The following is a 12,723-nucleotide window of genomic DNA, read 5'->3' as shown; positions in this document are numbered from 1 at the left end:
ATTCCTGCTTTGATGGTGATGCAGTTCTAGAAGAAATCCTAGGAAAAATCCTACAAAAATGGGTGAGGTAAATAAAGATGCTGTTGAAAAATACTTGGAGAACAATCCGCAATTTGCCAAGGAGTATTTCGACCGAAAAATGAGACCAGAAGTGCTGGGAAGTATCTTTAATGTGAAGCCTGGGGATGTGAAGGGAGACGTCAGCTTCAAAGACATGTCCCGTCTGGAGGAGTGTGACATCATTTTTGAGTTGGTAACAGAAATCCAGGATGAAGCATGTGTTATGGAAAAGATTGTGCACAAGTCCTTGCAGAGGCTGGCACAGCTGCTGGCAGCTGATCGGTGTAGTATGTTCATTTGTCGTTCCCGAAATGGTATTCCAGAAGTAGCCTCCAGGATTCTTGATATCACTCCAACTTCCAGCTATGAGCAGAATTTGGTGAAACCAGAAAATGAGACTGTTTTTCCTCTGGACATCGGGATAGTGGGATGGGTGGCTCATACCAAGAAGTTTTTTAATATACCTGATGTGACAAAGGTAAGTGACTTCTCTTGGATGTCACTTCTCTTGGAATGGGGTTCTGTGCATTTGCTTACTTAGCTTCCTGCCCAGGGCTTGAGGTAAAAAGTCGTTCTTCAGAAAAATCTCAGAGACAGGAATCCAGACATATAACATGAGGAAAGCATCAGTGGAGACGGCTTAAAATCCAATAGAACCACGTCATATAGCCTAGTTAGGTGTTTTCAGTGGCCTTAAAGTAGTTGTAATGTCAATGACTATAATAAGGGAGGAGAATATTAGAATAATAGAGACCATTAAATACCTGAGTTTCTGCTGAACAAGGCAGGCTTATATTCTGTTTTCCAATATGGGCTTGCAAGTGTTCTCTGTTATCATTCCATGCTGCCATGCATGCATCTCTGAATCATTTAATTTGCAGCTTTTGTAATGAAGATGTATCCTTATTAGTAAGTGAATAAGGACAGATGAAGATGATGTCAACATAAATGTCAGTGGTTGATTTAAAATGGATTTGATTTTGAGTACATCTGGATCCAGGGCTTTTGTTCAGAACCATTTTCTGTAGAAGAGAATTAATGAGTCAGAGCTGTTCTGACATTATTGAAGTTCCTGTTGAATCTGCACTGAATCATCTTCTTTCTTTAAGGTGCTGATAAGAATTTATTATATTATTTATTCACTTTATTTACATCTTTATTATTATTATTTATTATAAATGTGAATTAAATGATGAGTGACCTAACAAAAGTTAAACATGCATGTATGAGGTCTGCTTTAGAAACTGCTCTGGAATACATGGGGAAATGTAAATGTGCTTTGAATGTGAAGATTACTTTATAAATAACTAACCTTGAATCATCAGATGCTGGTATCTTAATTTCTTTTTAGTCCTATGTGGAAAATCTGAACATAATTGAATGGGGCTAAGAAAATTATCAAGATAATTGTCTGGATTCTCAGTATTTCCTATTCAGTCAATTTAAAATTCCAGACTATTTTAGAGATAGAAACCACCTCAGTGTCCTAAGCTCCAAGTAAATAATGAAAGTATTTATCCACTGCAATTATCAGTGTTTTCCAGGAGGTAAACAAAAAATAATATATTTATCATGATAAAAGTTATAAAAGATTAGTTTTAAAGCTCAGAAACAAATGAATATTTATATATCTGAAAAGGACATTCCAATATATAGTAAACTGCCTCAGATGTAAGTAGAATCACAGGGGCAAACAGAAGACTGATTTGAGGAAATAAATCAGTTGATTTTCAACTGACCACTAATATCCTTTCTTCAGTGGTTGCTGTTCTGACCAGAAGTGTCTGATTTACTGCCTCTTACCACCACGTGGGGAGATTGGAGGATAATCTGTCCAAGTTCATAAGACTGATTACATGAGAAAAGATCAGAAGGATCAAGGAAGATGTGCCTCCTATCAGACACTGCACTGCTTCTTAGTATCTTTATAGAGAGAGGTGCCCAGAGCAGTACTAACCAAATATTTCTGTGTTTGCAATAGGATTTGTTCAAAATGTTGTGACAAATGTTATTTGAATATGCTTAAGTAAGAGAACTTTTCTGTCCATCTGATCCTGCTAGGTGTTTTGTGCTCATAAATTAATTTATGTCAGCTGAGTATCTGTTATAATTCAATCATTCCAAGGTAATCTTTATTTAGGCACCCATTTACTCTCTTAGGATTACTGAGGCCTACGCCATTAGGCACACATGTAAAAATGCAATTAAACTATGGTCCCATTAATCTAAATTTGGTAACTAAACATCATCAGAATAATGACATTTTATTAGTTAATTGCAAAACTCCCAGAGACTTCTCTGGGACCAAGGTTTGATATTTAAAAACAACCCTAAAGATCTCAAAAAATGTCAGCATTTTCATTCTATGTGTACAAAAAGGCAGTGTCCAAGTCCACACTCCTCACACAAGAAGAGCTCCCAATTACATCACCAGAATCTTTATCTCCATAGCAAACCCAGAACTTCAGCTTGAGTCAGTCACATTTAAGGAGCATAATTAGTCCAAGGCAGCAGAAATATGCAGACACTGAAGTCTTTAACACATTTGAGAAAGGGTAATTATTTTTCAGTTCACTACATGTACACTTCAGTCAAACTAGATTGTCTGCTACCCAAATTTCGAACAAAAAATGACAAGCAGAATTAAGCCAGAGAAGAATTTTGCCCCTACTGCCTTGTCAGAATACAATATGCAGAATGATTACTTCTAGTTGGCTATAGTACTTTTAAAATGTCATGTCTAGCCACTTTCTACTGTTGACACAGTCCGTATCCAAACAGCATAGTGTTTTTTAAGTCTTAAGTACATGACAACATTGACAAACCCATGGTGTGACATATTCATGCTTCAATCATCATCCCTTTATAACAAAAGTAAATGCAATATAAGATCACAACAGGAATAAATCATTGGGGAAAAAGAATTTACTCTACTTTTATTGCCTGGCAACCGGTTCTTTAGGGATTATCTCCTTCTTCATCCTGGAAAGGTACCAATAAACGTGAGGAAGCTCCTCATCCTGACTAATGCTCCAGAAAAGAAAAGCAGAGGAAAAGATACAGACCTTCAATAATTAACTTAGTAGTCAGAACAGTCTCCTCCCCACAAGATTATGGACCTGTTGACTGTGAGAGCTAATAGCATTTAATCCAGGATTTAAGAGTTGTGAGAAACAGGAGGCCAGGTAGGACCATTACCCTAATAATTTGTCTCACATTATTCACAGGATCTAGCAGAGTATGTGCCTCAAGTATTACAAAGTAAAATAATAGGCTGCAAAAAATTTGATATGTCCATTAGTATTCTTTAAACAGTAATTGATAACACAGACAACATTATAAAGGAGAGTACAATTACCACACATTTTTCTCCAAGGCATTATTTCCAAATAAAACTAAGAACTAAAAAATAGCTCTACAAGGAGTATGTCTTTTTTGGGGAATCAAAATCTCACATTGTCAGCTTGTAAGAACCAATAATAAAGACTTTACATATTTGCTTTAATCCATAACCTATTTAAATTATTGAACTGTTCCTTTCAATTCAGAGGTATTTGAAGACAAGGATTTAATTAATAACTGGAAACTCAAGAAATAATATTCTTCGTTTTAGTTGAGTTTAAAATTATAAAAATTGTGAAAAAATGCTTCAAAAGAAGTGAAGGCTTTTGGATTAGATCTATAAGGGGGCTGAAATGTTTTGGTGCTGAAATAACCAGCCCTCATTTTTAGAGGTTCTGCACTGGAATTCATAACCCAAGTGAAGTGAAGAAACAAGAGACCGTGGGAGATTCCAACTCAGATTAAGCACCAGAAGAGTGATTGTTGTGGTACCTAATTTAACCACTGGAAACCTATGGTACAAATCAACTTAAACACATCTTCAAGTTGCAAGCATTTGTAAGCTGATCCAGCTTCAGAACAGCAGCTCTACTCTTTAACCCAAGCATGGGAGAGACTTTAATTCCAGGCCTGTCTAAACTGACAGGAGTGCTGGATTAATGTGGATGTTCTAAACCCCAGACTCTGGGCTGTCTGAGGTGGCTTTTTGCATGGCAAGAATACACACTGTAAATGTTGATGTCTGCTCCTCCATTTTATCTTACCTTGATAATAAACACCAGATTTTCAGAAACTCCTACTCAATAAATATTAACTGGAAAAATGGAAACATGTTCCAGTCTTCTATAATAGCAAAGATTTAGTCAATTCACCAGAAAATATTTTAACACCAGAACAAATTTCTATAAATTGTGCCTTCCAGAAGAAAACATCAACCAATTCTTTCCTCAATTTACCATTCTAAGAGGAAAGCTCCCAAAACTGAAGAAAAAATGTACATTTAAAATTAAAATTAAAAGCTCCCTTTTATCTAATTTTCTTGGGTTTTGCAAAAAACCACTTAATATATTACAAATACAATTTCAAGAAGTTGCAAAATAGTCACTAAATATGGCAAATAACAAGCAGGCTTTTCAGTGACATTACTGAAAAGTTAAATCCCCAAGTTCTATTAAATATATATTAATTTGTCCTAGATTCAGTTTCAGAATTCTAGTGATGTTGACAATAACAAAGTCAATTTGTTCTGTAATGCTAATAAGTTAAATCCTAAAATGAGATTTACATCCCTGACCACACATAATTTTTGGAGTGTTGCCCAAGAAAGGACCAACTCATTTAGCCAATTTGGTTTCATTTTGAATCAGATTGATGACATTTTTTAGATGATGGTAGGTGCTTTTTATTTTCTATTCATACTCAATTATATCATTATGAAACAAAAACATTTGTGAGTTGAAATTAGGCTAAGTAGGAGTAAGAGATAAAGCATTATAGCACATCAATACCACCTATCAAGTGGTTCAAATTTTGAGAAATCTGAACCAATGCAAGACAATCAGTGGAAGAAAATATCAGGAAGAGAAGAAAACACTGTAGAGCTACCAGAAACAAAACCAGAAACATATGGAGATAATGCGAAGAAATATGTGCAGTCTGAGCTCATCTATCCAACACAGAACCTCCTGCCTAGTATGAGTAAAATAGTCATAACTGCAAGGGGTCACAGTAACCCCTTCTTCCTCTGTGCTTTACAACGGGAAAGAGGTGGAGGAAAGCAGGCATCTGCTGTCTTGGCCCTATCACCTCACCTGGAGGATTAAGTCTTCTCTCTTGTTGTGTTGGGTCACTTCAACCGCAGGCAGCACGGCAGGGAGGAGCTGCTGGAAAGCTGCCTGGGAGAAAAGGACCTGGGGGTGCTGATCAGCTGCAGCTTAACATGAGCCAGCAGTGCCCAGATGGGCAAGAAGGCCAAGGGCATCCTGGCTTGGATCAGAAACAGTGTGGCCAGCAGGACCACAGGGCAGAGATTGTTGCCCTGTACCAAGCACTGGTGAGGCTACACCTTGAATCCTGTGTCCAGCTGTGGGCCCCTCACTACAAGAAACATATTGAGGTGCTGGAGCAACTCCAGAGCAGGGTGACAAAGCTGAAGAAGGATCTGGAACACGAGTCCTATGAGAAGTGGCTGAGGGAGCTGGGGGTGTTTTGAGCCTGGAGAAAAGCAGGCTCAGAGAGGCCTTATCAGTGTCTACAAATCCTTGAAAGGTGGGGGTCAGCCTCTTCTCCCAACTAAGAAATAATAGGATAAAAGGAGGTGGCCTCAAGTTGTGCCAGGAGAGGTTTAGATTGGATATTAGGAAACATTCCTCCATTGAGAAGGTTGTGCTAGCTGGTTGAGCTAGCTGGGTGCTGGTGCTGGCTTACTGCAAGTCCAGGATATGCTGCATCTCTTAAGGCCTATCTAAAGAACTGATCATTGTACAGCAAATGCCTTGGTATCTCAGCTTTAAAAGGAGCTAGTAGGAAATACCTGCACATGTACTACAGTTAGGGAGTTAGCAGCAGATTTCTTTTCTGTAATTTCTCTTTTAAAGCCTATTTTGTGATTTAACTGAGAGATGGAAGTCCAAAACATTGCTCTAAAAAGTAGTTTGATTCATAACATCAGGATCAAATAGACTAAGTGTCCACATTCATGAAGTCGTGGATGCACCAAGATGTTCTGGCTGTGGTACTGCAGGCCACATTTCTTGCTTATTTGTCTATGAACATGATTTCTTAGATATTGTGAAAAGTGATTTTCTTCAGAAAAAAGAAGGAGCTTGTGTTCCCACGTGAAAATATTTTAAAAACTCTGTTGGAGATAAAGGCTTCAAAACTCCTAGCAATTATGTATAAAATAGTCAATAATGAAAAGCGTAATACTAAGCACAATTTTTTGCTTGTATATGCAAATCATGTAAATCAGGATTCTTTGTATGTACTGTGGGAATGCTGCCAATGCATTAAAAGGTACTTTTATCTTTCTACTTTGGACTATCTAGGCACAGGATGGCTTGTGGTTACTGAACTTTCTGTTTATTAATAGAGACTTGTATTAAATTTTTTCTATCCTCTACAAAAATTGCATGACCAAAGTGCTTCCTCTGAACACTTCTGATCACCACTGCTTGTACCTTTATTCTAGAGTTATTAAGCAAAGTAAGACACAGCAGCTGAATCCTGATGATTCAGCTCATTTGGTGTCACAGATTCCTTTTAAGTATTCGGAAATCCAGGAGTGTCTGAATTTTTTATTTATTCCTCCATAGCAGAATACAGTACCCTAAAACCAGGAACCTGGGCCTTGCCAGGAGGCTAGATGCTCTTAGTGACACAGAGGGACTACAAAACAAGGTCAGGTTATCTGTCTGATTGACTGGATTTTCAATGGCTAAAACAGCCAGAAGCCCAAAAACTGGAGCTCAAAACCACCCCCAAGTCCAGAATGGTTGTGTCAGTAAATAATACATCCCACAGAAAACTGAATATTTCCATGTAATAACATATTTGTTTAGCAGGCTGCAGGACAGTATTTGATTCTCACACAGAAGAGATGGATTGCCTGGCATTTTCTCTGGATATCTGTTAAATGAGATATTCCTATACCTTTCTCTGAGAAAAACAGAAAACAACTCAGGGAGTTAGTTGGAAGTAGAGAAAGCATCCCCTTCTCTCATGGACAGTATATTCAAAAGTAGCTACACTTTCCAGGGATCCAAACACAGCCTGATACATTGAATGGAATTTATGGGGATGACACAGGCTGTCCTTAAGAGAATCAATTCTCTGTAAGAGAGTCCAGGGCATAAATACAATATTTAAGAGTTACTTCCAGACATCTAATTTGTTTCCCTGAAATGCAGCCCTAGAAGGAAATCTAAAATGCAAACATAAAAGATGGACTGACTATAGACTATGAAAAACAAGGAAAAAACCCAAACCCTACTATTCTGATGAAAAATAATTTTGATAATAAAATTCTGTCTTTCTTGTTAGAGTTTTACATGCTATAAATTCAATACATTCTAGAAACAATTGCTAGAGGGAAGAGGGGCAAAAGGAAATTAAGAGGAAAAATCTAAATAATAGGCAAACAATTCTAGTTCTGGCATTTCCAAGCATTGTCATGCTTGATCTTATAACCTAGAAAACGCTTATTTGTTTGGGGTTTTGTTTAAGTAGATTCATGTATAATCTATGAGAGCTGGAGTTCCATTATGTGGCATGCTGCAGCGTTCTCCAGCCTATCAGCAAGGAAGGCACCTCGGGATGCGCCCCACAGATCTCAGCTGCCTAAGCTAATGCAGTCATTAATAGCAGCTGTGTTTGCCAGCTCTGATGATAGACATGCAGTGTAAGTGGGTTCACAAATACTTGCTAATTGCAGGGGACTGGTAAGGTTTGGGAATCTTGGTTCTGGGTGAATGTCCTGAAAACGGGGCTCTATTGGCCTCATTTTGACCAGCTGCTGTTCCTATCCATGATGTTAACATGTGGTCTGACTTTCCCTGGTTACCAGGCAACTTCTTGACATCCTCATTCAGCACCAACTGCTCATCACCTTGAGAAATCAGAACCAGGCCTGCTAAAGGAAATTCAGGGAGACTCTGCCATTGACTGCATACCAGGACTTGAGTGCTCATCTCTATGAAGAAGCTTGAGTACTGTTAGCAGTAAAATCTGAGGGGATGAAAATGGCTCTGTGAAGACAGAGTCTAGCCATTTTAGCCGCTTAGTAGAACCAAGGCATTTCTCAGTACAAAAGGATCAACAAATTTCAAACCCCCAACTCATAACTCACCTCATTCAGATGTATTTTCTTAATAACACAACAAAATATAACAACCCTACACAAACAAATTTCCCTGAAAATGTTTAAATCCCTTTTTTTAAAATTAAAGAGAACACTATGGCCTTTCAAGAAAACACCAAGAATTTCTTTGATATGAGGAAATAACACAGTTCTCCATGAAGCACGAACTAGCTTCCCAGCATTTTTTAAGGATGAAAATGTAAATGTGGAATAGTTAGCTGTGGCTCATTTGTTAGCCACATGGCCTTATTCCCACAGGATCACACACTCAACAAAAGCAGCTCTGGTCCTATATCTATATAGATACCTATACCTCTACCTATGTAGAGCTGGGAGCAACAGGGATGGGAGTGTGTCAGACAGGAAGGAATAAGAAACAGCTCAGCCAGATGAATACTTGCTGGGGATGCTTCACTGACATAAGTATTTTTAGCCAGGACAGGTAGTACTTTTAAATATTGTGTGAGGGAAATGTATAATGAATTTTGTTTACAGAAATAATTAAATAATAATAAATATTAGCATAGCTATGAAGTAATTCTATAACACATAAGCCATATATGTTAGATTCACACATAGTCACAAGATCATATTATTATATCATTTAATCTGTATTTCCCATATTTTTAATTCCTCAGCATTATAATAAAGGCCTGCACAGAACTTGGTTTCAGAAGCTACCTTCATAATCTATGCCTCGGTTAAGCTTGTACATATAACTCTGCAAGATTGAGTTAAATAATGATAGTGGGGTTTTTTCAAGTATAAACCTACTGCACTGTGAAACAGTGCTCACAGCATTGCAAACATCAGTTATCAAATGAAATGATCATTTGCTATTGGCATGGTAAGCAACTGTTGCACATTTAACTTGTGGTTTTTTTCTCTTCTTTCAGAACAACCATTTTTCTGACTTTATGGACAAAAAAACTGGTTATAAAACAGTTAATATGTTGGCAACTGCAATTACACAGGGTAAAGAGGTGCTTGCTGTTGTGATGGCACTCAACAAATTAAATGCCCCTGAGTTCTCAAAAGAGGATGAAGAGGTAAAATCTCACACAATAAGATTGCTTTCAGTTCAACAAGTAGTTTGAGTGACTCTATCTCTTAATTTAATACTTTTGTCTTATTTTTGATTTTTGTCATTCTTAGGTATTTAAAAAATACCTCAACTTTATATCTTTGAGCCTAAGAAATCATCATACGTCGTATCTCTACAATATTGAATCACGAAAAAGCCAGGTATAGAAGCATTTTTTAATGATAATACTTCATTTTTGTATGAAACAATTATCATTCCCAATATTTCATATTCTTGCAAGCTTATTGAAGTAAGGATACAATCTATTTATTATTTTATAAATTTGATAACAGTAATGCACCTTATCATTTCATTCTGGAATGCCTAGGATTCATATGTTTATGTTTTCTTACTGTTCTGAACATTATCCTCCTTCCCTTTTGTAAATAGATGCTTTTGTGGTCTGCCAACAAAGTATTTGAAGAGCTAACAGATATAGAACGACAGTTTCACAAAGCTCTGTATACTATTCGAATGTATTTGAATTGTGAAAGGTACTCTATTGGTCTGCTGGACATGACTAAAGAGAAGGTAACAATTATTTTTCCTACTTGCTAGAAATGTACCACTCCTGACTTGAAGTCTCCAAGACACAAAGTTACCGTGCTTTCTAACTCTTTGGGATAATTGATATAAAATCTAACAATGTTACAAAGATTACGTGCAAAATATAAGTGTGGCAAAGGATACAACCACAATATCATAAAGGCCAATTCTAAAATAATTTTTCATATTCATAATTCCATGTGAGAAAGGGTAGAGGTGCAGGTCTGATTATTGCTTTAGAAATATCTACCTGCTAAAAGAAAAATTAAGCTGTACAACTATCTAGAGAAAAGATTAGCCTGCAATTTACTGGCAAACATTTCTTGTCTGGAATATAATTACCCATGTTTTCTTAAAATTGTCTGAAATGTGACCATAGTAAACTATGTAGAAATAAAAATCAAATTGTAATCCACAGATCTGATGTTATCTATGAACACAGAACTGATTTGTTTTTTCCTTTTTCCTCTGTGTATCATTTTCTCAGGAGTTCTATGACGAGTGGCCAATCCGGCTGGGGGAGGCAGAGCCTTACAAAGGCCCCAAGACACCTGATGGACGAGTGAGGATATTAATTTTTCTTTTTATAAATCTTAAGTTTGACACTGAAGTTGTACAAGTCACCTAGATGCTTTTATATTTTTATATAGGAAATCAACTTTTATAAGATTATTGACTATCTTTTACATGGACAAGAAGAAATCAAAGTCATTCCGTGAGTAGTCATTGGCAGCTTGTGAATGTGTGGTAGTTAGATATTGCTGGGATAGAATGGTATGTCTATATTGTAGAAATAAATTAATTTCATTGTCTCTCAAAAGGTCACCTCCAGCAGATCACTGGTGTCTTGTCAGTGGATTGCCAACATATGTTGCTGAAAATGGTCTTGTAAGTTCATAGCAAAACTAAAAACTAGAGTTTTAAATCCTGCAGTAGTTCTGATTGAACAAAAAACCTCCAAATCTCCCTATGACCAAAAACCTCCACAAAAATACCATGCTGCTTCCAGTGCCTTTGGTTCCCAGTGAAATCATTTAAATCACTGTCTTGGATGGAAACAAGGTCTCAGCACAAGTGATGAAAACAGCAGGATAATTTCCCTTGGACTGTGGTGATATCAGAGGAGTAATGTCTGTGTCTGATGTCACTTTCCAGGTGTGCTAAATGTCACCAAAAAATGTCAAAATAAGAAAATCATCACATACAAGGTTTTAAATTTTTCTTTATTTCCTACATCTTCTTGCATAAACATATGTAATTCAAAGTCAGGATGTATGACAGGTATGAGTAACCCTGTGGCATGTTTAATAGAGCCCTTAGTACTCAATTATTTTTTTCTAGAAATCTCCATGCCATTTTAGACTGGAAGTGATTTTCTTAATCATTGCACTTTTGCACTGTGAGACACTGAGGAACTTTGCTACAAACATTCAGAAATTATGTCTGTTAGAATAACCACATCTAATTTAAGAGGAACAATTTTGGATTCTGTAGCTAGTTATGATGCTCACTACTGTTAGCTTATAAAATAAATATTCCTTTTCAAAATATTAGACCATATATAAAGCTTTGATGCACATTATATTCCATTTTAAAAATGTCTCATTTTCTTTATGCTGCAGATTTGTAACATGATGGACGCACCATCGGATGAATACTTCACATTTCAGGTAAATCCAGTAATGTTAATAAGTATAAATATTGTAGAAAAATATTCTAGTGCTTGCCACTAATTGGTTATCCAGTTGATTGTATAAATAATTTCTCATTCAATTGTGATGCACAAACAAAAGCTTCTTGTTACATTGCTTATATCCATAGCTGTATTATTACTTTCAAAGAAATACACATTTCCTGGTTTTTTGCTTTGCTACAGAAAGGACCAGTGGATGAATCTGGATGGGTTGTCAAAAATGTCTTGTCATTGCCGATTGTCAACAAAAAGGAAGAAATTGTGGGAGTTGCTACATTTTACAATAGGAAAGATGGAAAACCTTTTGACGAGTATGATGAACAGATCACTGAAGTAAGCTTAATAGCATTAGAGGGTTTGAGGAGCTATGTGATGTTAATAAAAATATTGCAGTAAAAAGTCATTTTCATATGTCAAAAATTTTTCAAATAGGCCACATCTAGACAAATGTCTATCTTCTTCACAATGTAGTTTCTTAAGAATCTGAGATTTTATCTCCCTTTATAATACTGAAAATTTGTGAGTGATCAGTTACATTCCAGTAATGAAGAAAAATTGCTTATAATTTTACTTTGAATGCTTTGACTTTTTAATGATGGTCGGCATCTCCTAAGTAGCAGTGGGTAAGCAGGTATGGTGTGCTGCTTGCCAATGGATACCAAGCCTGTGATCATGGGAGTTCACAGAGCATTCATAATCACATGCACTCAGGCAAGATAAGATGCTACACAGTGTAGCAAAGTCCACCCACCTGACTTAAGCTTCATAAGCCTCAAAGTCCTGTATATAAAATGGGAATATTAATTACTTCATTACTAGGCTGAGCCAAATGTCATTAGAAGCTGTGAGTGCTAACAGAACTGGCTGAGGGAAGATAAAGGCCTCTAACTAGTAGAGTAGCACCTTGCTTTTCAAAGGGCACTGCCAGAAATGGGACTTTAAGAAAACTAAGTCAAATTGTCAGGTTCATTCTGTTGGCAAGGCATCATCTCTGCTTTACTTGACTTTGTTGCAGACTCTCACACAGTTCCTGGGGTGGTCTGTTTTAAATACTGACACTTATGACAAAATGAACAAACTTGAAAACAGGAAAGACATTGCTCAGGAAATGCTTATGTACCAGACAAAGGCCACTCCTGC

At 36.7% G+C, this 12,723-nt stretch overlaps 1 protein-coding gene across 1 annotated transcript in view; it reads left to right on the top strand.

The window, feature by feature from the left end:
• Positions 1–12,723, top strand: part of PDE6C (phosphodiesterase 6C) — a 28,459-nt gene that overhangs the window by 329 nt on the left and 15,407 nt on the right. The window contains exons 2-11 of the mRNA XM_008643914.2: positions 1–538; positions 9,157–9,309; positions 9,416–9,505; positions 9,735–9,875; positions 10,378–10,452; positions 10,541–10,605; positions 10,712–10,778; positions 11,513–11,560; positions 11,767–11,916; positions 12,599–12,721. Coding sequence (XP_008642136.2) covers positions 59–538; positions 9,157–9,309; positions 9,416–9,505; positions 9,735–9,875; positions 10,378–10,452; positions 10,541–10,605; positions 10,712–10,778; positions 11,513–11,560; positions 11,767–11,916; positions 12,599–12,721 — 1,392 coding nt within the window. The 5' untranslated portion in view covers positions 1–58. The remainder of the gene's footprint in view (positions 539–9,156; positions 9,310–9,415; positions 9,506–9,734; positions 9,876–10,377; positions 10,453–10,540; positions 10,606–10,711; positions 10,779–11,512; positions 11,561–11,766; positions 11,917–12,598; positions 12,722–12,723) is intronic.

This window comes from Corvus brachyrhynchos, unplaced genomic scaffold, assembly GCF_000691975.1.
Source record: "Corvus brachyrhynchos isolate BGI_N302 unplaced genomic scaffold, ASM69197v1 scaffold61, whole genome shotgun sequence".
Classification (NCBI taxonomy): Eukaryota; Metazoa; Chordata; class Aves; order Passeriformes; family Corvidae; genus Corvus; species Corvus brachyrhynchos.
This window is presented reverse-complemented; position numbering and strand designations above follow the sequence as displayed.